This window comes from Periophthalmus magnuspinnatus, chromosome 24, assembly GCF_009829125.3.
Source record: "Periophthalmus magnuspinnatus isolate fPerMag1 chromosome 24, fPerMag1.2.pri, whole genome shotgun sequence".
In the NCBI taxonomy this organism is placed as follows: Eukaryota; Metazoa; Chordata; class Actinopteri; order Gobiiformes; family Gobiidae; genus Periophthalmus; species Periophthalmus magnuspinnatus.
Genome location: NC_047149.1, coordinates 7298011 through 7325568, shown reverse-complemented (window position 1 = coordinate 7325568; position 27558 = coordinate 7298011). Strand labels below are relative to the sequence as shown.

Genomic DNA, 27558 nt, shown 5'->3' with positions numbered 1-27558 from the left:
CTATGGTCACAGGTATAGGAATAGGGATGGTATCAAATGGTGTATTTACATTTGCTGCCCTTCCTGTAGCAAGCAGTCCTATCAGCACTATTGATACTCTGCAGTGACCTCACACAATAAGAAACACAGCCATAAGCTTTTAGAAGGTCTAAAAATTCTAAAATGGATTTAAACAACATATTTATTGGAGCCTGTGATTAATACATGCTTTCATAGGTGTTTGATTTTTTGTTGTGATGCTAGCTTGTAATCGCTACTTGAGTGGGACTTGTTTAACGACACACATCAGGTCACTTGTTGTAGTTCCAGCCATGTCAGTTCTTTATGGTCAGGTTGTGTTAAAACAAAGCTCAAATTCAAGTCTAATTTGAGTAACGTAGCTTCAGACAGAGCAGTGCCTCAGTTAGCTTCAGGACATTACTTGAAAGATGTCAGTTTGATTAGTTATATGGGTTTGCAACTGTACAACACAGGTGAATGTCGGCTTTCATGGTATACAAATTCAGAATATTTATTGTTGTTTTTTTTCAGCCAATGGAAGTGTAATAACGCACACCACCACTAGAGGCTGGCTTTAGAAATGTCAACTTTTTGTCATGGATTTCGAGCACCTAAAAAGGAATATAAGTTCTTATCATTGTTTGGTGAACTACTACTTTTTAAAGATTTTTAGGCAGCGTGTAATATTGATGTCTGCTCAGTGTGCGATGACAGACAAGTGATTTGACAGCTCACTAGTCCACAGTCAATATTACAGACAGACTGGCAAGACAGCCATCACCTACTGAAAACCCAGTTAATATGGTCACATGGTCCATTCTGGTGTAAAGTGGCTCTATACATCGTTCTCCTCATCCTTCGAAGGACTTTGCCGATGAAGATTGCTCCTCCGTGTAGCCTTCGTGGAGCGCAAAGGGGAAAAGTCTAGCTCCCACTGCCCAGCAACCGAGACACACTGCTAATGCTAGTGCTAGTGCTAGTTACACACAAAGATTACGCACTAGTGATTAAATGTAACATAGTTTTGTCTCACAATAATTCTAACAATAAATTTAAATCATCATACCCTAAACATTTTTTACATACACATATATTTTTGTTATGATTTCAGCTAATAATAAGTGCTCTAATGTGTTGGCAATTATTCTGCTAGTTTGTTAGCTAGCTGACTAATTTGCCAGTCCAATTATTAAGCTTTCCATCATTAACATATGAAATAATACCAGCTACAGTCATTTATCAAAATTTGTACTAGTTAACGAGGTCTTCAACTTCAATTATGGGTATATTGATGTGTTAGCATCCTTGCTAATTAGCCTGGATTAAACCTTATTATGTACACAGAAAACTGACTAAACACAAATGACCACATGAGCCTAATGTGTGTAAACAATGGCTAGCTACGATCATTTATCAAAATATTTCATAAGTAGCGAGACACCTAACAATTAATTTAAGTGCAATTTTGTATCCATAAACCGTTACACTGTTCAAATAATATGGATCTATTTCTGATTCCTTTCTTCAATACATTCTGTGGTTAATTGAAGCATAAACGCTCTAAAATTGGTGGGTACAGTGCATTAGGCTTGACTCCTACAAATGCCTGAGCTAAAAAAAGCTGGCAAATTATGAGAATTACAGAGTTCTTTCTTATCTTTTTTGTAGCTAGCTGGCGTGAGGCCCATTTCCTCTTTTGTTGCGAGTGTCTTTAAAGCAGCACTTTGAGAGGCGACACGCTCGGAATAATAGAAATGTCATTATAGTCAACAGCATAAAAGATTGGCTAACTTCAGTAGAACGTGTACGGCAAGAACTAGACAATGGGTCCGCTCACAACGCATGAGAGACGTAACAGACCTTGTGACTGTCACCTGGGATTTGTGGAGCTGTCCGTAAACAGAATACAAGTTTGACCTCAGTGTCTCTGGAGGAAAATGTGTCACATGCTCCACTGTATAATGATAATAAAATCTATTTATTTAGCCTGAGATCAAAGAAAAGCAGTTTTCCTTTAGCATGCATTCCAGTAAGCATTATGTGACTTCTGAGTGAGCTTTGGTTGTTGTCTTGAAAGATGTCAGGCATTTCAAAGGGAACATATTCTGTGGAAACAATGCTGCATTGTGTTTACTTTGTTGAGTCTCATATTCACATCTTACTAAAACGCTGAAAAGTGTATTATTATTATTTTTTTTATTACAGATGTATTGTCACAGAAACTGTCTTTCATGAAAAGTTGTGATTTTTTCCTGTTCTTGTTTTCTTACATTTGCTCCACATGCACTTTTTATTGTTTTATTGTACTTTTTTATATATTTTTGTTTGAACAGACTTTATATTTTCATTAAGTCAGCCTAAAGTTAGGTTAACTTAACCTTAACCAAACTTTAAGTTCTAAATTTATTTTTCGCCGACCTCTGACTATGGAGGAAAAACATGATGAAATTTAAAATAACACTGTGTAACTTTCTGGAGGTGGCAAGTCACCTGCATAATTCTATGGAAATAGAACGTTTAAGCCATACTTCATTCTCTGTGGAGATGGAGATGTTACTGCTTTGCCAGGAAAGTTTCATAAAAGCTTAAACATTTCAGGCAAAGCAATAATATATCTCTATGGAGACAAGCAGGTGGTGGAACGTAATGTATCTTTAACATTTGTGTATTTTCTATTTTATTTTTGTAAAATGCCATAATGGATAAGTACATACTGTAAGAAATAAGAAAGTGGGACATCAAAACTACCACATTATTAATGGAAATAGAAAGTTTAAATTATACTTCTGAATATTCTGAATATACTGTAGAATATTATAGATACAAAAACAACATTTCCATGGAAGCAAGCAAGTCAGGTTTGTGAAGATGCAAGGATTTCAGAGCTATAAAAACTTCTGCATATTCTTTTTTTTTGGACTATACTTGGCTAAAAATATATGAGGGGTTTTAAGAACTTCTGCAATTTTATTATGAAGTCATGTTTGTGGCTTACATCCTTGTGAAAAATGCAACAGAGGTGAACTCAAACCTTTTCATCTGCAGTAATCTGATCCAGTCTGACCTATAAAGTGCATTGTATCGGCTTATTCGTTTTTGTGAGTGAACTTGAATGAGAGCCAGCTCACCTGTGAGGAGAAGGTGCAGACCAGGAAGTCGGTCTGGGACAGGAAGTGGATGTCCAGGATGACCCCGCGCAGAGAGTTCTCCGTGTAGCGGTTGTGCAGTCCAGCCGACCACGAGATGGAGTTATCACTGATGAACTCATAGTCTGGATACCTACGATAACAAAGATACAACAAAGACAGGTTTTGAGTCAAATGTAAAAGAATGGAATGAATGGAAAAATTGAGTTACTTCAGAATGACTTCAGATCAGTTTTGACAAGGTTTCTATCGATTGAAGATATTTTTGACTATTTTCATTTATTTTATTTCTTGCATTATTATTTTACTGTGGATCAAGGAAATTGCAGTAGGGGGGTGGGGCTTTAAAGGCCCTATACGACTTTTCTGGGGGTTCAGGCACCTTTTGGTCTCCAGGGAGATGTTGTTGCTTTGCCAGAAAAGTTTCATAGAATGGCTTTAAATATTTCAGGAGAAGCAATAATATCTCCATGGAGACAAGCAGGTGGGGGAACGTAAATGCACCTTTAAAATTTGTGTATTTTCTTTTCTTTTTTCTTTTTTTTTAATGCCATAATAGATAAGTAAATACTGGTCCTGCATCAGAAAGAAAGAGTGACATCAAAATCACCACACTATAAAAAAAATTTCAACTGGGACTGGAAATGTAATACAGTGGTCCCTCACTATATCGTGGTTCACCTTTTGCTGTGTCACGGATTTTTTAACTGCAATTTTACATGTTTTTTACACGGTCTGAACGTGCATTGTGTTCTTTGTCCTGATTGGCTGTTGGACTGTAGACCAGAGGAACTGTGAAATACACGTGAGTCACTGTTAATTAATTAAACAAGAGAGAAATGTGAGAAAATGTTAATGCCTGTGTGAGAAAGGTGTATAAAGTGTGTGGTGAGGGGTTTTACAGCTGCAAAATATATATAAAAATTGTAAAAAATAAAGCTGACTACTTTGCGGATTTAGCCTATTGCGGGTTATTTTTAGAACGTAACTCCAGCGATAAACGAGGGACCACTGTACTCCTGAAATCTGAGGTACTAACTTGGTCTTGGCCTCTTGTAGCAGCGATGGGTCGTCTGTTGCTAGGTAAACCCGTTTCTTGTCCACGTGTCCTCGTCGAGCCAAATGCTGAAACTGCTCCTCCACGTGGACCATGTACTCCTCGATCGGGTGGAACGCGGCCTCTGTGCCCACCTTATCCGTCCTCCGCACATGCACTCTGCAAAAAAAGAAGAAATACAAATATATGAGTAACATAAAGGTTGTGGGTTTGATCCTTGGTACCAGCATCCTGACGTGGCGTCCTTGAGCAAGACATTTACTCGGAATAGTCCGCTCGAATGTATCAGTGTGATCATGTTGTTGAAGAGGCTAGTAGTGCATAATGGCAGCCACGATGTCCCCCAGTATGGCATTAAACATCAGGCCAAGTTACAGGTCAAATCTGTGGAGGGGCGAACCCAGTCACAGTAAAAATTGGTGCTTTTTTTTTTTTTTTTGGCAAGAAAACCCAATTTTAAAAACTTTTTTCTTTCAGATTCCAGACTTATATTTCAAAGTACAGTTGTTTTTTGTAATTTAAACATATTTTGAATTGTTACAAATGTGATATTCATCCATCTTTTGTGTTTATTTTTTAGGATTAGTAGCCCCAATATGTATTTTTATTTTATTTTTTTATCAATTAGAATATAAAAAATACAAAAACCTTTTAAAAAACTCTTATGCATCTGTCTTGAATGCATTTTTCTACCACTACAATTTGGACAATGACTGAATAACCCGAACATATAATGCACGTACGACGCATATCCCTTTAAACAAAATGATGTTGCTATTTAATATGGACTAAATACTGTAAAGCCCCAATTGTGTGAGAATTCAGTTTTCCCAAACATTCCCAAACAAACGCTTCCCAAATCAGCTCTTTATTGACACACAGATTTAGAGCTTCCTGTTCCCTCTCATGACACAGCGTTCCTCGGTTCAATGCGGATTTGCGCTTTAAGCTCATCCGATGCTAGCAAAGCGAAAACGTAAAGACCAAAACCCCATTCTAGCGCATACATAAGAACAGTCTGCATTTTTGTGAAGCTAGCATGATTAGCCGTGAGACTTACAAAGACAGAAAAAAAAAAAAAAAAAAAAAAAAAAAATCAATACTTGCTTTAAAAAAAAAAAAAAAAAATGGATTGCCACGTTGGGATATTTAAACTGAAAAAGATGCATTGATTGAAACGTCGCGTGTGTAATATCTGTATTTAGACTTTTATATATGGACAGAATAGAAGCGGTGCGGTGTATTGATGAGAATTGCATGCTGGGAGACGTCTTTTAATCGTTTGCCAAAAAATATGAAAAAAAAATCTGCGGCTTAGAGGATTTCATTGGCTAAAGCGTAGACAGGCACAAACAGAATTAACGGAAACGTAAAATAAAGATTAGGTAAAAATAGGTGAAGGAGGTAAACACAACCGGCGTAAGTATTCATGATAAAAAAAAACTAAATATATTCAACTGGGAGACATGTTGGCAAACGACTGGCAAAGAAATGTTGGTGGTGAAATAGATGGAGGAGACTGATAGTTCTGCTGTAGCAACGAGTAAAGTTCCTCGTTTGATAATGCATGACGTTTTATTCCCTCGTAATTTTTTTTTTTTAATTATAAGGGACTACTTCATAGACTGTCTGAATATCTGACTTGCTTGTTAATCTTTGATACGGGGACATTTAATACAAGATCTCATAACTGTATAAGTCTAAAGGACGAGCCGCACCAGAACTGAGTCGTGAAAAAAAGGGCTTTTGGCTGTTTTGCTTCACTAAAATGGAATATATTTCAAGGACAAGCAAAATTGGATACTTCGGCGCCACAAATGCAATTTAATGATCCGGTAACAAACATTTATACTCACACCTGCTCCTGTTTTTAATGTTTTAAATTTACTTCTGTACTTGTTGTTTTGTTTGTTTATTTTGAACAGGGAGCCAAAGAAAAAGAAGGTCTAAGTGTCTCATTGTGTCTCCCTGTAGAAATAAATATGATGCTTTATGTTTTCTATACTTGCCGTTTCATGTTTTATATATTGTAATGGACATATCATATTCACATCACTATTGCCTTTTTCGCTTTTAAACATTTTTATTTTATGTTTCAGAAAATTAAGTGCTAGAAACCTATATTCAAGTGATCAGATCTGCATTAGAGCTCCCCCTGGTGAGGCGTTACGAAAAAACAACAACAAAGCAACATGTATCAATGTGACCAGCATGCTAATACACACACGCAGTTTTAGAGGAACCAATATGACTGCAGAAATACTCAAAGTGAGTCCAGAAACTAAAAAATCTGATGGAGAATTGAAATGGAGTGCTTTCTGAGTGCTTAGAGCAGGGGTGTCAAACACATTTTCACCGAGGGCCACATCAGCAAATCGGCTGCTGTCAAAGGGCGAGATGTAAAATAACTGTAACTACTTTTTAATATTTATATTTAATATTCCTTACTTATTCAAGTTGCAAATATTACATATGCATTTGCAAAGATGTGAAAAATAAGGCTGTGTAACTGCTTGTATCCTGATAAAATGACATTTTAAGACCATCGTACTTTTTAATTTACCCTGTCCTGGGCCACATAAAATGATGTCGAAGGCCACATTTAGCCCTCGGGCCTTGAGTTTGACACATGTGGCTTAGAGGGAGAGGAGGGACAGAAGCTAAACAGAACTTCAAGTATGTTTTGGATGAATAAACAGTGTCATAATGTGAAAGCTAAGTTTGATTTCTCATGATGTGTTAACTTTAAAACTGAAAAACAGCTGGTAAAAATGAAAAACTGCCATTTAGCCATGTTTTTCACAGGATTTACTTCAAGCATTTTTAACTTTCATATACATTCTTGTAATTATATTAAAAAACAAGACAAAAAAAATCTGGGTACATGGCAGCATCGTGGCATGGGCGGAGCTAGAGGCGTGGCTACACTTCCCCTCTGCACTGTGACACATCTATATGGAACAAAGACTTTTTCCCACACAGGTATCACTCAGCCTTCACTTCCTGAATGGCTCTCCACCTGTGCATGTCACTACTTTGTATTCCGCCGCCGTGGCCTATTCACTGCAAATCTGGTGAGAGATCTCGGGTCAGGAGGCTTTTGTGTCGGCCGCCTCTTTTCTCTATCCAACTTTCCCAACGCTATATGGGCTCTATTTTTAGTGTGTGAAGAAAGAAAAAACAGACTCGCCATATGGGTCAGTCAGTGAACACAGAGGATAGAGTCAGAGCTCAAAGTGCATAGAACAGGTTAGAATACTTATTTCATTAAAACATAGTTAACATTATTATATTTAAGTTTTTACATTTGCATATTATATTTTGATTTTGATGATGATCATTTTACTTCCTGGTTTACTTCCCATGCATCAGATATGACACAGTGATGGAAGTTAACAAAGTCTAAGTAGTAAAGTACTTAAGATACTTTTTTAGGTATCTGTTTTTTACTTAAGCAGATTTTACAGTGGATACTTTTTACTTTAACCTCATTACATTTGAAAGCAGTATCTGTACTTTCTACTGCACTACATTTTGAACAGAACTGAAAAGTAAATAGTATCATCTAACCACTTAAATCATCTGATTTAAGTGGTTATTTTTATCATGTTCGTGGCAACATCGTGACTGAAGTTTTCAAGTTTAAGCTTCGGCTTTGAGCAAAACAAAAATAAATACGCAAAATTCATTAAAAAAAAAAGAAACTGATTTGTATTTTTACTGTTGAACAAAATATGTCTCATCTTTAATCAATATTACTACATTTAACACTTATAATACTTTTCCTTTTTACTCTTAAAATACATTTTTAAACAGGTACTTACTTTACTTACTTTTATGTGACACTTTTACTTTAGTTGAGTAACAAACACTTAACCTCTGTATCTGTACTTTAACTTAAGTAACAAAACTGAGTACTTCATCCACTGCTGATCTGACCTCTGACCTACCAACAGGTGATTCTATAACCGTTACCAGGCAACCATAATGTAAACAAAGGCAAAAGCTCGTCTAATTTACACAACAGTTAAGATTAGACTAATAAAAAGAGATGACAACACTTTATTTTGTTAAGTGAAGGTTTAAACTGAAAAAAAAAACACGTCACAATAACACGTTTTGAAGTGCGATAGTAAATCTAGACAATAAACGATAATACTGAAACCAAATCATAAAGCATCCCCTAAAAAAACTATTCTAAATGTACAATATTTAAAAAAACATGAGCTAAAATAACAAAATAGCTGAATACAACACACAAGTAACCAACTTGTGTCTGTAATAAGTCATAGAAGTTATTTAACCAACCTTCTACAGCTCAAATCTCGTCATATTGCAAAAAATAACCAAAAATATCCCAGTACTGCAAAGAAAAAGTCCCCATGATAAAAACTGACCACCAAAGCATATTGTCCCATCTCTCATGTAGTGAACGATAAGTCGATATAGAGGTATTCAGTTTAGAACTCAGAGCTACTTCCTGTATTTTTGTATTTTTCTTCTCATTTTTTAACCAGAAACTTCCACTTAATTGATGTAAAATATTAACAAATCAAAGAAGAAACATGAAAACCTGCCCATGCACTTTAACTTGATCCGGTTGTATAAAGACTCTGGGGCAGATATAGAGGCTGGACGGTGGAGTGCTGAAGTGGGGAAAAAGGTCTTGACTTGAGGGTTCTTGGCATTTGGAAAGGTTCCTCCATCTTGTTTCACGCCTACGACCTTTTGGTTCCTGTGAATATCCTTTGTCTTTTCGGAATTTTCCACTGCGCTGAAGTACGGCCAAAGCCAGCGCCTGCCACACTCAAGAGGACGTCGTTACACTTTACGCTAACTTAATTGGCAATGTAAAAAAAGCATGACAGATTTAATTTTAAGACTGATTCAGGCTTAATGCAGAATTTATTATTATTATGACGATGAAACAACACAGTACACCCTAGACCTTTAAAGAAGACATAACTGGCTACAAGGTGTTAAAGTAAATCACATTATTTTGACATTTTGTTCACTGTAAACTGGAAAATTGTTCTAAAACCAAACCACGAGCGTCCGGTATGCGCGGTCTTGCACCATGTGACCACTCTGACCAATCAGAGAGAGGCTAGTGATAAATGATTAAAAAGACAACATCAAAAAGCTGTTTTTAAAGAAGACATATTGTGCTTTTGTCTGCTCTATAGTTATAATCTATGACTCCCGTGGATCGTTATGTTATAATTTGGACATTTGAAATCGCACTATTCATCTAAAAGGACTTAATAAAAGAAACAAGTGCGCTGAATTCTGTGTTAGAAAACTGCGGTGTCCAATGGAGCTGACGTCGCTGTAAACGTCATCGCAACAAAGAGCCGTGCAGTTGTCGGCTCCTCCCATAGCTGCAGATCACACTAGCGAGCAGTGGATTTTTTTTCATGTGTACCAAAATTAATCCCGTGCATGTCGCCGATTAACCCCATAGCGTCGGATGCTATCACCGCCGATAGACTCGCGGTTGTGGACTTTCCATTATCGTAACTCCGCAACCAATTGTGCTTCATGTAAATTCAAAACGGCGTCTCAAAGCAGAGACACGGGGCAGGAGGTGGTAAAACAGAAAATACTGGAGCGTTTCAGCCTCAAAACACCGTATATTAAAGGATTACTCAAACATGCAGAAATCAACCAAATTACATCTCTGAGCTAAGTTAATAATGAGCGCACAGTTATAACATGGTTAAAATCTCATAAAAGTCAATTCTACATAATATCCCCCCTTTAACTGTTAGTACAAACAATCATTCTTATACCAGATGCCCTTCCTCTCACATCCTCCTCTCTCTCTCTCGACAGAAGCACCACTCCTCTCCACTCCTCCTCTCCTCCAGCCTGCACTTGTAGCCTGCAGCTCTGGCTCTCCCACTCTCTCCTCCGCGGCTCAGTCATTTGTCTGTGTCGGGACCACAGGGCGCTCACGGAGAACAGGGAGAGTCGCGGTGGGCGTAAAGAAAGCATGCATTAGACATCAAACTGCCCACACTCAAACGGACACACGCGCTCAGCAAGTCAATGAGCCAAGCTGACCAGCGCGCTCGGCTGTCAATCACTTCTATATGAAACCTATATGAGAGCTTTTCACTTCAGGTCTGCACGTTGCATGTTGAAGTGAAGTCCAGTTAGCTCACATTATATATTTGTATTGCACACTTAGGTTATTATTAGGTTGCCATATAGAGCATGTGTTTTCTCAGAATATTGCCAAAACTTTGCAAAACCGTTCACATTTGGACTCTTCACATCTGTAGCTCTTTAAATTATTATTTTTTTTTACAGAACGACCCATCTGTGTCCCCAGATACAAGGCATACATTCAAATCAAATATTAGTTTTACTTTCTTTCTTATTTATTTGTGAGGGAACATGTACAAATTCATTAATCTTACAAAAGAAAAGATGATTTGTACCAGATTTAGCTACTGTTACTTTGCATGTGCAGTGAACACACATTAAAACACACATTTCATTACAGTTACATTATAAGACTAACACTTCATCATTGACGTCAGCAGGAAAATACAATAAATGTCCCCATGTCCAAAGAAGTATGTTTCCTACAGTCCATATCAATGTAAAAAAATCAATTATTATTATATAAAAATCATTAGTTGTAATGTTGATTTATTGCAAATTACAAAGACACTGGACATAAGGGCCAAGTTGATAATCTTATAATCCAATCAATCTCTCGTTTGTATTGCCAGTTTCAATGCTGAAATCCAGTTGGTTTAAACCTAAAATGTCTCTCTCTGATCTGAATGGTCTCTACCTAAACACCAGCACCTGCAGCTAATCATGAATCAGTGCTAGTGCAGCCTCTTCAGCTCAGTGAGTGAATTCTGGCCTGTCCATAAATTGAGAATGAGTGTGAGATGTGTGCTCCAGGGGCGGCTCCAGGGGGGTTTGAGGGGGCACAAGCCTCCCCTAGACTGACCATTACACCCCCATGGCCCCCCCAAAGATTTTTACCCAACCTTCATAGCACATCCAATTTCAACTAAAAATATTCAAACAGTAACTGCAGCGAGTTCATACTGAGACTACAATACAAATAAAAGAATTCCATATTAGCTTTTATAAATCACTACAGGGGCTAATTACAGTTCAACTTGATTAAAACAGTGAAACAAACATGGCGGGGGGTGGGGAGTACACTGCGTTGTTTAAAGGCTCAAAATTAACATGTTAAGTGAGCACCCACATTGACGACCTTAGCGCCCCCTGCAGGGTACGACACTGGCACCACAGGCTCAGTTATGATTGCAATACATTTTTAAAAAGGTGCAGTTTATACGGTTGCTTTAATAAAAATAAACTGAACATTTTGCCATAGACTCCCATGAAATTTGCTTCCACAAATCACCAGCAGATGGCGCCTCGTACTTGCACTTTAACTTTAAACTTGTAAAAAACTTCTTTAACCTATACAATTTTATTTAACACAATCATGGGTCAAATCTGGCAGATAGTACAACTTAATATTTAGACATTTTTGTAATCTCTAGAAATACAAATATGAATAGGGATGAAATCGAGCTAGTATGCTAACCCAGGCATATTTACTGTATGTTGAGGTTGCCTGGAGACACACTTATTCATACATAAAATAAAATAAAATCCTGAAAAGACTTGTAACTTCCTACACTCTGATTTTAAACAGGTTTCTTCAAATGTCATGCCTTAATAATGTGACACACTCTCATGGAGCTGAAGAGATGTGGCTTTTAAAGTGCCGTGATTACCCGCACCTGGGTCTACTTCTGCTCATGATGTTCTGATCGGATCAAATAGGTCCTCCTTGTGTAATTACGGTGATAGTTTTACAAGAACTTAGCTTAAACTTCAATCCAATCCGAAAGTTTAAAACCAAAATAAGAAATAATGGTACTTTTTAAAGCCTTTTTCTACATTTTTATCTGAATTCAAACAAGACTGGTTATCGTTTTTTTCCCATCTTCCGCCATTTTGGTTTTAGTCGTCAATGTAAACAAATATAAACTCCGAAGGAAACATGCATTTTAGGTGTTTTTGAGGTTTCAGTTCTTAGGTCAACGAGTATCTCTGTCCATTATAAGTCTGTGAAAAGCCATAGAAACAGACGTATAACACAACAATAAACTGTATAAAGAAGTGGACTAAGTGAGTGTGACGTCATCTATAGCGTTCACCTCCAGTCAAATGAAGCTGGTCGAGGCTAACAGTTATAGCGGCGAATTTGGAGTCTATATTAGGAATTACGACCACGAGTATCATAGCAACTGAAGAGCCAATCCAGAGCGACACTGTTGAAGGTAACCATAAGGTTCCCATCATCAAGGCTGTCAATCAAGGCTGTTGCTAACGCTAAAGGGAGTGACCTCGGGGAAAGAAGGCACCTGATTTATCTGTTATTGTTCATATCTTGATTTACGGACACAAAAGCAAAATAACAACCCCAGGATCATGTAGAGTGGGTTAATACTAACATTTTAAGACCAAAATGATCAAGAGAAACTGAATTGGAGCCAGAGTCGATGGAGCCAGAAGTGCGCCCATACTGACATCCTATTCGGAACGCGGGGGCTAGCACGTTAGCTATGCCCATTTATATATACAGTGTATGACCACAACAAAGAATTATAATCTATGTAGTTCACTCCTTTTTACTTGCCCGAAAAAACAAGACTATACTCACTTTTATAAGACATTATAACAGCCCTATAGTCTTGAACTGTATCGGATGAGTGATTGACAGGCGGATTAACCAATCAGAGAAAAACATAACCACTAATAAGAGGCTGTGATTGGACCGTCCCAAAACTCTCACCGTCTTTTTACTACAAAGCTACAATGTATTTCTCTGTATGCCAGTATTGTTACAGTCCCAGTGGTTTCAGGCCACATGGGTGAAGCGTCTTGCCCAAGGACACAACAACAGTATTTCTTACTATACGCTTGAACTTTTACGCTATCACTTTTTAAAATTCAACTTTCCTCGTTCACTATTCAGTCTGCTGGTTCCTATACTTTCCAATATGAATACACAGATGAATACATAGATAAAACTGTCTTGAAAATAAAATAAGTGAAAACCCATGAAATCTGGTGTTGTGTGGTTGCCGTGGAGACACAAACTGGAGTCATACTTTCCTCTTCTGGGTTTTCTGAGGACGGGAGAGAGAGGAGATGATGGAGAAATGAACTGATAAACCTGCATTTTTTATTCAACCCAAAGATATTTTTAATGTTTTGCATAAAAATGTGTACTTTAAATTTTGGAATTAAACGGGCTGTATAAGTAGTTTTTTGCCCATGTTATAAAGTAAAATGTACCTTGCTCTGGTGCAGACACACTGTAAAAGCAGCTCTAAAGATCTAATTATAAAGGGTTTTTATCAGCAGCAAACTAGGAAGCACGAGTGGAAGAAGTACTCAATTTACTCAAGTTACTTAAGTAAAAGTACAGATACCGGAGCAAAAAATCAACTTAAGAAATCAACTTATGAAACAATCTACTTAAGTATTAAAGTACATATTTAAAAATGTACTTTGGATTATTCCGTGCATATTTTGAGGTCTTATAAAGCTTCAAATGTAGCGATTTTGATAAAGATTTGTGTAGAATTTTGTTCAACAGAAACAACTGAATCAATGTTTTTTTTCTAGCTGTTTTTATTTGTATGTTGCTGTTTTATTTATTTATTCATTTATGTATGTTTTTATTTATTTATTCATTTATTTTTTGCTCAAACTATGAACGTGTTAAAAATAAACCCTCAGCCTTTTCAGTGGGTCTCAAACAATAAAAAAAAAAAAAAAAAAAAAAAACTTTTACTTGTCATTCTAGTGAAAAAATGTAGTGGAGTACATTATTTTTTTTTGTAATGTTTATTAATGTGCATTGTCCCCTTTTTTAAATAAATAAATAAATAAAAAATAAAAATAAGTACAGATACTGCTCTCAAATGTAGTGAAGCAAAAGTTTAAAAAAGCACTTTAAAATTGACTAAAGTAAAGTATAAATACCTTTTTTTTTCCTTTTTAAAGTACAGCACTTTACTACTTTTACCGTGTTAAGGATGTAAGACGTTTGCACTGTTACTATGGTTATCGTTGTTAGCGTTACCATGACGACAAAACTCTGGTCCAGCCTCTGTAATGGAGAAAAGCTCTTAAAAACTCTTCATGGTGAGTAATTAGTCCACTAGCAATGTGTCAGGAAATAAGGAAAAAGTTACAGGTACAGTGCCTTTATCCTAAACATTTGTATGCAGTCCTGTTCAAACTTTGCACCTAAGAAAAAATATAAATATTTTTTTCCATCAGTATTACTATTTCCTTAAGCGAGTATTTAGTTTCAATATTAAATGTGTTTCGATTTTTATTATTATCTGGGTATCGTCCTTTTCAATCAATGCTGCACCTGACTTTCCAATTCTCTTTATTTTAGAATCTAAGGGAAAAAAAATTGAACATCGCACCACTTTCCTACGCAACTTCTGCCATCGTTGCGGAATTATTAAGTCATAAATATCATACACTTATTTCATCCCACCCAAATCCACCCAGAGTGCCCCATCCACCAGCCGGCTGTCTGTTCTCCCGGCCCGGCTTTTATTTTACATGTATGCCCCCTCACCACAGCGCTAATGCTAGCACGCCGGCGCTTTGTTGCAACATCGGAGCGCGGCGGACTGGATCTATCGAGAGCCTAGCGGGGCAGGAGCGGGGAGGAAGGAAAAAAAAAAAGACGGGGGGGGAAAAAACTTTGTTCCATTCAGCGATTCATTTCAATAAGCTGTTCCCCAGTGGAGTGGAGGAGAGGAGGAGATGCATGTGAAGAAAGCATTAGAAGAACGGAGGGATGGAGAGTGTAAGGACAGAGGAGAGAGGGAAAGAGGGAGGAGCGGAAAAACGGTGGAAAATCAAGAGAAAGATGCAAAAGGAGGGCTGCGCTCGAGACTGAGTTCGTTTCGAGGGTTGAGTAAAGTAGGTTAGCTTGATGATGTTAGCTTGATTTTAAGGTCCCGCGTATATTATGCAAAACTGCAGCTTCGACAGCTTGCGCGAAAAACAGTATAACTCGGATTTTGTTCAATTGAGCGCAAAATGATCAAACAAAAAAGAAAAAAAAAACAAAAAAGGAAAAAAACGCGAAAAATGATATAACTCAGATTTTGTTCATTTCATCGCAAAATGATCAAACAAAAAAAAGCGAAAAAAGATATAACTCAGATTTTGTTCAGTTCAGCGCAAAATGATTAAACAAAAAGGAAAAAAACAAACAAAAAAGAAATAAACGCAAAAAAACGATATAACTCATATTTTGTTCAGTTCAGTGTAAAATGATCAAACAAAAAAGAAAAAAAAACAAAAAAGAAAAAAAAAGATGAGTTAAAGTGACAGTACCTGATTTTTTCTTAAAATTTGTCTTGCCACAGCACAGATCTTTTGTAAAAGCAACTTTACGGCCAAAATGAGACCACTGTGTACTGTCTGCATCTAATTATAAAGCATTTTTAAATTATCCGCGAACCAGGAAGTAAGGCTGCTGCGCTGTTAGCATGCTAGGTGTTAGCGTATACCCGGATGGCTCCTTTCTGTTCCGCATTAACGTTACGGGAAAAAAAAGTGCTTATAAACTCCATTCATCTATCTATTTTCCTTCAGGGCAGCAGTCTAAGCGCGGACACCCAGACTTCCTTCACCCCAGACACTTCCTCCAGTTCTTCCAGCAGGACCCCAATGTGTTCCCAGGTCAGTCGAGAGACATAGTCCCTCCAGCGTGTCCTTGGCCTCCTCCCGCTGGCACATGCCCGTAAAACCTATCGTTTAAAAACTTATCATGGTGAATAATTAAAATGTTAGGAATGCGTTAGGAAAGTGAAAACAAACTAGTTCAGTTTTTCATGTTTTCAAGACAGTTAAAATCAGGTACGGCGCCTTTGAGATAATCTTAGCAAAGAAGCATGACAATACATAATACAGTATATATGAAAGAAGAAAACCAGGTCGCTCTAACTTCATAAAATATACGGAAAAAAATATATCTTGCGGTTCAAAGCACACACACAGTCCCGGCTGAGTATACGCTGCCCCCTGGGACGAGGATGGAAACAGTCGCTGCAGCAAGGGTAAAAAGTCATGGTGGACTCGCTCTATAGTCGCTCACCTCACCAGCAGGAAAAGTTTGCACACTTTGGAGTTTTGCTCATGTAAAAGTAGCCAACAAGGATAGAAGCGTTAATGTAATTTAAAAGTAGGGTATGCAGGCTGTACTCTGACTGGTTTACTACAATCTCGGGTTGTCAAAAGTATCAAAAATCTGATACTAATAGATGCTAAAGCTAGTACCGAAACTCAATTAGTAAGTATCGGTACTGAACAAAACTAATCACAACGGGATAAAAAAAGTACTTTTCCTAAACAGTTTTATCAGACGTATATAGTAGAAGTATAAGACCACATGGTATAATAAACAAATACTATTATTTTGTATTGAAAATGACAATATTGTCTAAAAAAGAGCTTTAAGACAATCATTTAGAGTAGAGATAGATCATCGATATGGGTTTTTTCATACCGATTATTTAGAATATAAGGCAAACGATGGCCGATAAACACTACCGATATTTTTGTGGCTGAAATGTATGATCGATTTTGATTATTTTCCCCAAATTCTGTCATCTAAATTTACTACAAACTCCCCCCAAGCGCTTTTTTAACCATAAACCTACAAGAGAACTGTGTAGTCACGTTTTGTGCAGCAATGTCTTTGTGTTGTGTGTCCATCTTCACGGCAACAAATGGACCAAAACAAAATATCGGTCTATGCTGGAGATTTAAGGCCAGGTCCAAACGACTAACCCATATATATATCGAGTCTTTTCTTTAGCATCAAAATGTTTGCAATGCTTTTGTTATAGTAAAATAGTCATGGGAAAAACTCAACAAAATGTTAACATTGGTAACATTGGCAATTCCACTCCCCAGACACTTCCTCCAACTCGTCCCACCAGAGGAGCGAGAGGAAGTGTCTGGGATGAGGGAAGTTTGGGAGTCCCTGATAGCACTGGGACCCGGCCTCTGGATTGGTTCTGATCAGTTCTATGTGATTTAGCCCCAACCCTCTGCATACTACGATAATAATAATGCACTGAATTTTTATAGCGTCTTTCGAGACACTCTAAGCTCTTCACATTGCATTATTTATTAAGTCCCTATTCAGTGGTAGTAAGCATCTTCTGTTGCCGCAGCTGGCCCGGGATGTACGGATGTAAGTAAAGCTGCCAATCTGTGCCATCGACCCGTCTACCACCAATCACTCACAAACACACAGCATTTCTTTAAACATAATAGATCGATAGGTTATGTAATGAAGTAAACGACTTTGAAAATACTAAAAAAATGTTTAAGTGAAGTAAAATGTGTTCCAGAAGTGACATATAATACATATAATTCAAAAATATTTCATAATAATAATAATTGGATGTGTTTTTTTTTTTACTTTGTACCTAAATATTACAGTTTATCTTATTTTTAAAGGGGCCAATGTGGCAAAAGTTATTGTATATTATGGATATATAATGCGTTACCGTTGGCAGGTTACAGTTACTTCATGACATCATTTTCCCAGTATTATATGTCTTATATAAGTATAGTCACAAGAATAGGTTAAGGACAAAACTGCTTCAGCACAAAACTGCAAAACACAAGGTCAGTTCATGTTCATTTCTGAGTAGCTAATTCGATACACAGATTTCTGTAACTCTACACGATTGCGTTGGTCTTCCAAGTGTTGTATAGAATTTTGGAGGATATTGATAGCTAGAGCACGGATTAAGGACATCCAAAACTGGCATTAGCTAAAGGAGTGCAAATTTCAGTCTTTTGTTTGGTGAATATGCAGCATGTAACAAAGCCCTGGACAACGTAGCCTTGTTTTTATAGGGCTCTGTTACATGAGTTTGTGTGTATCCTGCACTTTACAGCTTTAAAAAAAAAGTACAACAATCACAACTAAACTTGGGTTCCCAGAGCCTTAACCTGCAGATAGAGACATAAACAAGTTTTTCTCATTCTCAGTTTATGGACAGGCCTCATCAGAGAGTCATTTTAGGTTTAAAACAACTGAATTTCAGCATTGGAACTGGCAACACAAATGAGAAACTTATGTGAGGATCATTCTGCTTTCTGATTGGATACTCAGCTTCAGAACCAAAACACCAAATTACACCATAAAGAACTTGGCCATTATGTCCAGTGTTTTGTGATTAACCCTATTGTGGCGGATGCTATCGTCACTGATAGACTCGCGGTTGCAGACTTTCCATTACCGTAACTCTGCAACCAATTGTGCTCTCAAGTAAATTCAAACGGCGTCTCAAAGCAGAGGCATGAGGCTCTTTAAATATGTTACTGTCATTACGGTGAAGTGCTTATGTCGTCCCTCGAAGAAGTAGTTGTGTGAAAAAGGAAAAGTACATGCTGATACTTCATTTAACAAGATTTTTATGGATAAAAAGAATAAAAGTCTAGGCGAGTTATAATGGCCTATAATGTGCTCAGTCTTTAAAGGGTTAAGAACAAATTAGCATTAGCATTGGGATCAGTAAAATCTGTATTTGATTTGAACGTGCTGGGGATGCAGATGTTTATGGGATTTAAAATTTTGAATATGGTTCCGGCAAACATTAAAAGTAACATGGTAAAATGATTAAAAACTTGTCCAGAACACTTTCTTTGAATCTAAAGCGTATTCTGGAGGCACAGATTCCCAAATGAGCTAGCCTTATGCGAGCTAAGTGCACTAATGAGCACTTTTCAATTAAGCATCACACGACCATAGCGCGCCCAAAGCGTCCACTCCCCAGGGACCAGACAAAGCATTGCAAATCAAAGACAACTGTGAAGTCAGACCACATGCCAACGTAAATGCAATCTGGCAAAATCATTGGGAACAAGAGACGGAGAACAAGTCACCCAGGGTCTAGGAATGTGACTGGTGAAGAGTGATGTGAAGGAGGGGCTTGGAGTAGAGTCACTGCTCCTTCGTGCCAGCGTCAAGAGGTCAAAGATCTGTTTGGGACTCCTTTTGGATGCAACCCTAAGGGGGTATTTTGGACATATTTCAACAGAAGGAGACCCCGGGTGGACCTAAGACTGCTGGCTGTCTTAAGGATAGGGTTTGGTGTTGTTAACATGACATAATGTTGAAAAGCAAGGATGTTTGTTCCAAATTGAAACTTTAGACGACAATTTTTTATGGGACAAGAACTCGAAAGATATAATATAAGATATAATTTCTGCTAGACTGTGCACATGTGAACCTTTGCTGTTTACATTTAACTTTGAAAAAGAATGGTTAAGTGCTGGTCAGTTACATCTATGGTAAATGGTAAAGTTTACCGCAGATGTAACTGGGTGTCAAACTCAATTTCACCGAGGGCCACATCAGCAAAATGGTTGCACTCAAATTTGCATAGGTGTAAATATGACTTTGTAACTGCGTATCTTTCTGATTTTAGATTTTTTTTTACATTTTAAGACAGTCATACATTTTAATTTACCTGGTTGTGGGCCACATAAAATGATGTGGCGGGCTGTATTTGGCGCCCGGGCCTTGAGTTTGACACATGTGCGTTAAATGGTCACATTTTTATATAGCACTTTTCCACCTTCAAGTCACGCAAAGCACTTTACATCAAGGAACCACACACACAATCATAAACCAGTGTACACAAACACTGGGGGTGAGGTGGGTTAAGTGTCTTGCCCAAGGACACAATGACAGTATTCATCTATGGGAGCTGGAACCGCACCGCCAACGTGTGGCCAGTGGATCTGACCATTCAACCAGTGTTATTTATGTCGAGAGCCTATCTGTGAAGAAGCCATACTTATAATAAACAAATCCATAGTGACAGTATAAAAAATTTAAATAAATTCAAATGGCTAAGGCTAAAAATTGCAAAATGAACTCCACATTTTTTAGCATATAAATTGTTTCAAAATTTCGTTCTCGTTGAGCCAACCTTGTGTCTCGACTAATCTAAACCCTTGTTCACCTACGCCGTATTTATCTTTATCTAAATCCATAAAATAGAAAAATTAATTAAAGTTTTACAATGTATAGACACGAGCCAAGAATATCAGGCCAGCGAGAGCCTTTCTATTACACTATATTATCTCCTCAGTCTGTGGCAGTTGATTGCTGCTAAAATGACAACCATTTAAAAAGCCATTTAACATTTCATATCTCGTGAATATAATTTTCTCAAACAATGAGACAAAACCCAACGCACAACAGTCCTCATACACAACGCATTTACTGTATATGGACGTTTAGGCGCAATTACGATGAGGAGTGGAGGCTAAATCGTGAAAAATATAATATTCCGTAAGACTCTTCAAAACAACTTAATCAATCTTTGGCTGTACAAAGAAGCAAAACATTACATTTCCAATCTGTTCATTTATAAATACAGACCACTTTACTTATTTAGTCAATGGGATTTTAATGGGCACACTTTACATTTTCCATACATTTAATAGTGCTTGGAGTTAAGAGTGTCGCCATGGAAACATCAATAGAAAGTTTCTGGAATATTGTGGGCCATTACGTAATCATTCTCCGCAAACATGGCCAACAACGTTACTATATTCCTGAGTTTGTCCATAGATGTAGCCTATCGTAAATGGGCAATTGAACCCGCAACCACCTCAAAAACTCCAGATTCACTTCTTAACATCAACCTCCGTTAAACGCACACACATAAATACATTCACGCAATCAAAATTCGGACAACCCTGACGAACCGCCTCACAATAAGAACATCTCAACACCAGAGAGTTCAACATTTTGGGGGAATTGAACCACGGACCTTGATGCCGAGAGGTGAACTTCATAACTATGCCGTGTTTGTTTAAAATGTACTACACTGCAAACCCACTTGTTTGAATGCAACTGTATTAACCTCCAGTTGACATTCTTTACAATGTTTTGTTTGAGGTGTTTTCTTTCTATTTTTATTTAAATGTGAAGCAGTTGCTGGAGAAAACAAGGCCACTGCTGTTCAGATGAATGTTAGCAGCACACAAACCACAGAAAATACTAACTTAAACCACTTAAAATGGACTTAACAAGTTTAAATAATCAGTCTAGCCCTTAATTATGGCTAAATTAGGACTGAACCAAGACTAAACTAGGCTATATCTAAACTTGGACTCATCCTGGACTAAACCAGGTCTAAAGAGGAGTACATCTGAATCTGAACAGACCATGGGCTAAACTATCAAAGCTCCATCTAAACTAGTCTAAATCTGAACCTGGATTAAAGTAGAACTAAATCAATTATCAAGTAAAACAGTATAAACCAAAAACTAAGACTAATCCAGGACTCAGATGGGGATTGTCAAGGTTAACCTCAATACTTAAAAGTCCTATATTACGCAAAACTGACTCTTGTGAGCTTTAAGTCGTGTTAGAATGTTGTTACCTCATGAAAAACATACTGGAGTAATGTTTTGTTTCTTTCACACATGTCTGAGTAATCCTGCGTTATTAGTCTGGGTAAATCTCCAAAGCTCAAGAAGCTCTGGTCCACCTTGTGATGTCATGAAGAAAAACTCGGTCTTAATATGCAGGGTTTGTGTGAATAAAACAAAACACATCTCCAGGTCTTTTTGTGATGAGGAAACAACATTATAACAGATCAGAAAATAGCGTAATATGGACCCTTTAGAAACCGTTATGAAAGACCCTGGTGGAGAGATGGTGCAGAGGTTTGATGTTCTACCCAGGACCACTCACCCGATGATGGGATGCTTGAAGCCCAGTTTGGCCGTGGTCTGCTGGATCTCCTTCTCCAGCCAGGCTTGGGGTCGGACCAGATATTTCACGAACTGCGAGACCCACCAGACGGAGGGGTCGCCGTGGAGCCTCTGGAGCCGAGGGGCGAGGTCCTCAGGGATGGCCAGGGGGAGGTAGGGCGGACGTGGGTGGAGACTGTCGACGATGGGGAGCTCCACCACCTGGACGTCCTTGTCATGGGCTTCTCCTGGAGATGAAAGCATATGGGTACGATTTTAGCTTTTTCTGTTTTTATAATTATGTACAAAATGCAAAAATGGGCTTTGTTGTTCATATTATTACTGATATTTGCAGTAATGATCCTGAAATTAGGAAAAGGCTCAAAAGACATACACATATACAACGGGTATCCATAGACTGTGTAAAGATGTGGATTAAGTGAGTGTGACGCTGGTTTGGCAGGGAGCGGGCACTTAGCAACGCTGTCAATCAAACCTGTTGCTAACGCTAGCGGGAGCGACCTCAGGGAAAAAAGGCAACTGATTTGTCTTTTATTAATCTTGATTTACAGACATAATAGCGAAATAAAAACACCAGATTCATGTAGAGTGGGTTAATGCAAACGTTTTAAGCCCTAAATGACGAGGTTCACTGCAGCAGTTGTGGCAGGAGGGGCGACAATTTCCTAATGTAAAGGGAATTGGAGTCGGAATTCTTTGGAACGTTGCAGCTAGCAGGTGAGCTATGTCCATTTATATATACAATCTATGCCGGTATCACATAAAAACACTATTAAAAAAGAAAAGACCTCAGGGAAAATGCTATCCTGAAGTAGGGATCGGTGATAGCTCAGTTCCCAGAGTCGGCCGTATAGGGAAATGCTAAGCACGCACGGCGATGGGAGGGGCTCCAGCTGCTGCCCTGTGTGCTGTGCTCAACGACATATAAGGCACCTGAATGAGCCTGATCATTTTAAACAGTGGGTCAACAGCCTTTTTGGTGCAAAAGTTGAAAGATCTCCAACATTTTTTGGTAATCGGCAGATTTTCTCTGCCAGTAGCACATCTGGAAATATTTTTGTCCTGACATAAATCCCGCCCACCTGTTCTTCAACTTTTGCTGTGTTTCCAACTATGACCAATTTTTTTTTTTAATGGAGCAAAAATGGAAATAGTTGAGTGTTTTTAGTCTCTCTGTTGATTCAAACACGTAACAAATAATTTTATATCCCACATTGTGAGTCTCGCTATGCATTTTTACAGCTAAACATCGATTATCAGCCACAGCAGCAGACTAAATATCGCAGTATCAGTATTGACTCAAAAAATCCATACCGGCTCATCCCTATCCTGGAGGGGTTTGAATCTAAATGAACATGGGTAGATGCAGAGGTCAGGTGGGAGGGAGTTTCAGAGAGGAGGAGCAGAGCAGCTGAAAGCTCTGCCCCCTGTGGTGACCAGGCGGGTAAGAGGGCTAATGTGGAGCAGATCGAAAAGGTAAGGAGGAGCAAAACTGAACTGTCTGCTATTACTGCTATTACTGCTACTGCCACTGCTATCTGGTATATAATATAATTTGTATTTTTATGATGATTGTATAAACTTTTTTCTTTTTAAATTGAAGTTACAAGTCTGAGGACCCAATACATAAAAAATCCAACTACGTATCTAAGAATAACAATACTGATATACTGCCCATCCTTAACAACAAAGCAAAACACAAAGCTAAAATGAAATGCCCTGAAGAGAAAACAGTGCAGTATTCCATCTTTACAACATGCGGCTGCTTTTACTACTGCTGTTTGTAAAAGTAACCTCGTTTTATACTCAACCAACAATGAGCTGGGGGAGCTTTTGAAAGTGCCAATGACATGACCTGCAATAGGCCATGTCCCAGGATAGTTTACTATTGAGACTATAAGCTGTCGACCTTGTGCCCTTTAGCAATCGTCTACGGAGTTCTTTAGAGGACAAAGAGATATAAATACTACAGTACAGAAAACAATAAATGGGGAAAAGGAACATACAAAAATGTAGTTAATTGTTTATTAAAACAATTTGCATTTGTTTTTAATAAAAAAAATATTATCATTATAAATTTAAATGAGCTATATTATGAGAAAATATGACTTTTTTGAGCTTTAAACATGTTATACTGTTATACTGATCAAAAACGAACCTGAGTTAAACTCCAGACTTCTCTTGCTTGGTTTTTAAGTCCATAAACCATCACTGGACTCTGGTCAAATTGTTTTCACAATGAAAATGGCTTTTATTAGCATAGCATTTATGTGCGATAAGGACGACTTTCTGAGTGTTCATTCCTGTTGCTGATAGCAGAATGCCAAAATGCTATATTACAGACAGAGGTGTGGTTTATAAAATATATTTTCCAAATGCAGACATTTTAAGTAAAAAAAATGTGAAACAGTTATCCCAAGGTGACCAAAAGCATTTTAAAAAGGGAATCAAAGCCTAACCTGGACACACCACATGGACAATGTGCAGAACTGAGTTCTACACATTTTCTGGAATGACTATCGCTGAAAAAAACAGGAAAAGTAATTATGATTATTTGAATCTGATTAGTCAAAGCGTCACAATGGCGGAACAAGATGAAAAATCAAACTTTTGTTCTGAGAGAAAAGCACAGACATCTTCCCTGTCCACACACACGAAGCTCTGACCGTCTGCACGTTTTTACAAACATAATAATGACACTAAAACAGGCTGAAGCACGTCTGTCGCCGCCGCCATGATTGTTTTGGTTCACTTGGGCGTTTCACTTTTGGCTTCCGCACAAACCACAATGTTGCTCTGTGATTGGTCCTCCAGCCCGCGGCCGGGCTCTGTCCCATCAGTGGGAGCATGTGGAGGTGGATTCTCATGAGTTTGTAGACCCACAAATATTAAGAAAATCTATCCTGCTGTGCGATGTTAACTGAAGCCACGAGAATGCATAATGTGTTCTTTAAACTTGCTCACATCTGTTCAGGTTACCATTTTGCCAAGGCCATGGTTTATTTGACATGCCCACTCACAATACAGGCAATAAATAAAACAACACATTATTACTATTCATGCCTCCATATACCACTAGGCTATGCCAAATCCTCAGAAGGCCAATATTGGATTTCATAATTCATCCATAACTCTCCAGGTCTCCAATGTTGCCCTCCCTGTGAGACCGAAAGCCCCTGTCTCGTCCTTGCTCGGAGGCCAAGCTGTCAGCCTCTCAACCCCAAGGCCGGGCTGCGTCATGGGGGTAGAGTCCGACAGTGGCAGGGGCGGTACGAGAGTCATGGAGCTGCACCTCTTTTCACCTCACTGCTTCGGTAAAAAAAACTCTAGAAAATGAATGAAACGACCGCCATTTTGGAAGTTATACGCCTCTACAAAAGGTCCCTAAACAAACGCGTGCTCCGGAATTACAAGGTTTTCAAATTCACAAGGAAAAACAAAACAAAAATCGAAATAAAAGCATTGAGAACGTTTGCTAATCTCAACCCACCAGAAGGGATGCGCTGGCAGACTTTAGATCACACTGGGCCCTGAAATCTATTCGCTTTGTTGCTAGGATAATGCGTGCTAGCCAAAACAAAGCCAGGGTTTTTATATTGACTGTGTGTGCACAATGGACTCGGAATAAGCCAATGTAAGTACGCATTAAGGTTGTGGGTTTGTTTCCCAAAAAGAGCGCATGTTGTTATCTTTGTGCAATGGTTGAGCTTATCCAGTTACTCCCATCTACCTTAAAACATGCAATATAGGTTAGCGCTCCAGCTAGGTACTCCTGATCTGAATACAATTGATTACATAAGCTAGAGAGAAGGGATTTTCCCAACAGTTTTTAGAGAGGTAAACTACAATTAGTTTTTTATAAGAACTAAATAGTAACTAGTAGAGTAACTGTTGTATTTGGATGACAGAAATATTGGAAAGATATTAGCGTCACCAGGTTTTACGCTATACATTCAGGAGTACCTAGTTCTTGGCCCAAGTCTCCAAACAGTTGAAGTCAGGAGTACCTAGTTGGAGGTTTAGTTAACAGTTGAAGTTAAGGTAAATATATTGTCCTCGTATAGCACTTGTGTCAAACTCAAGGCCCAGGGGCCAAATGCGGCCCGCCATGTCATTTTATGTGGCCCGCTACAAGGTAAATTTAAATGTCTGACTGTCTTAAAATGTCAGTTTATCAGGATTTACGCAGTTACACAGACATATTTTTTATATCTTTGCAAATTTGAGACAAACCATTTTGCTGATGTGTCCTTTGGTGAAATTGAGTTTGACATCCACTTTGAGAAATTTGCCACTGTATTTGACCCAGTTCTTCAACATCTCAAGCAGAACCAAACCCAAGGATCTTTCTCCAGATACTGAGGTAAGTTAAAAAAAAAAAAAAAAAAGTACCCAGCTTGAGGAAGATACGCATACACATTATCTGAGCATCAAGACTAACAGAAAAGTAGCTCGGTTAGTAGAGTGTTTGTCTACTACGGTTCGAATCCTGGTCTCAACATAAACATCATTGATAGAAGAGTCAGATCCACTGTTGGCGGTGTGATTCCAGCTCCCACAGATGAATACTGACTGTCGTTGTGTCCTTGGGCAAGACACTTAACCCACCTCGCCTCAAGTGTCTGTGTACACTGGTGTATGAATGTGTGTGTGTGAATGGGTGGGTGGTGTTTTGAGTGCCTTGAATGTGGAAAAGCGCTATATAAATAAATCAATTTTTAGTCAAATTTTGGTCTTTTCCATTTGAACTCGCATGAGGATTACAGACCGCCTTTAATACGGTGGCGCACACTTCTGCTATACATCTTAATACGTTGCATAATGAGTCAGTTAAAATGCCCTTTTCAGAATATCTTTATCAAAAAAAAAAAAAAAGCTAGCGTGTGCCTCTGCATAGCTCGGAATATAAATCGCTAAAAGCATTAAATATTGAACTGAAAAAAAATATTCCCAGGCCTGTCTTATATAACGGCGATGCCATGAATCACATAAGGAGGGAAGGGCTCAAAATTATGAATATGGTGCATGTCTTCCTCGCGCTAATTAGATCAAAATTTCATTCAAGTCCAAAGCCGGGGACGCGTGTGCATTTCCTGCGCGTGGCATGGATGTCAAGCGGAATGGAAAATAAAGCATGATATGTACTGATCCCCATGAATAATGTATGAGATGTAGCAACAAGAGAACACACTGTGACAAACTAAGCAGGAGGCTCCGCGTTCAATATACAGTTTATCAAGTTAAAGGAGTCTGTAATTACTCACTGTGTACTGCTGCTGCGCTCATTCAATTATTACTGCAACTATTACGACTACTACAGATACAATTATAAATACAGCTACGAGTACTGCAACTACTACTACACTTACTACTACAACAACTACTACTGCTACTAGAACAACAACAATAACTACTACTACAAGTACTACAACTACTTCTACACTTACTACAACTACTACAACAATTATAAATACAACTACAAGTACTATAACTGCTTCAACACTT

The 27558-nt window shown here is 38.1% G+C and overlaps 1 protein-coding gene across 1 annotated transcript in view; it reads right to left on the bottom strand.

Annotated features, from left to right (window-relative positions):
- fut8b (fucosyltransferase 8b (alpha (1,6) fucosyltransferase)) overlaps window positions 1-27558 on the bottom strand; it is a 234379-nt gene that overhangs the window by 1493 nt on the left and 205328 nt on the right. The window contains exons 9-11 of the mRNA XM_033990801.2: window positions 22034-22280; window positions 4186-4362; window positions 3129-3279 (exon numbers count right to left, since the gene is read on the bottom strand). Coding sequence (XP_033846692.1) covers window positions 3129-3279; window positions 4186-4362; window positions 22034-22280 — 575 coding nt within the window. The remainder of the gene's footprint in view (window positions 1-3128; window positions 3280-4185; window positions 4363-22033; window positions 22281-27558) is intronic.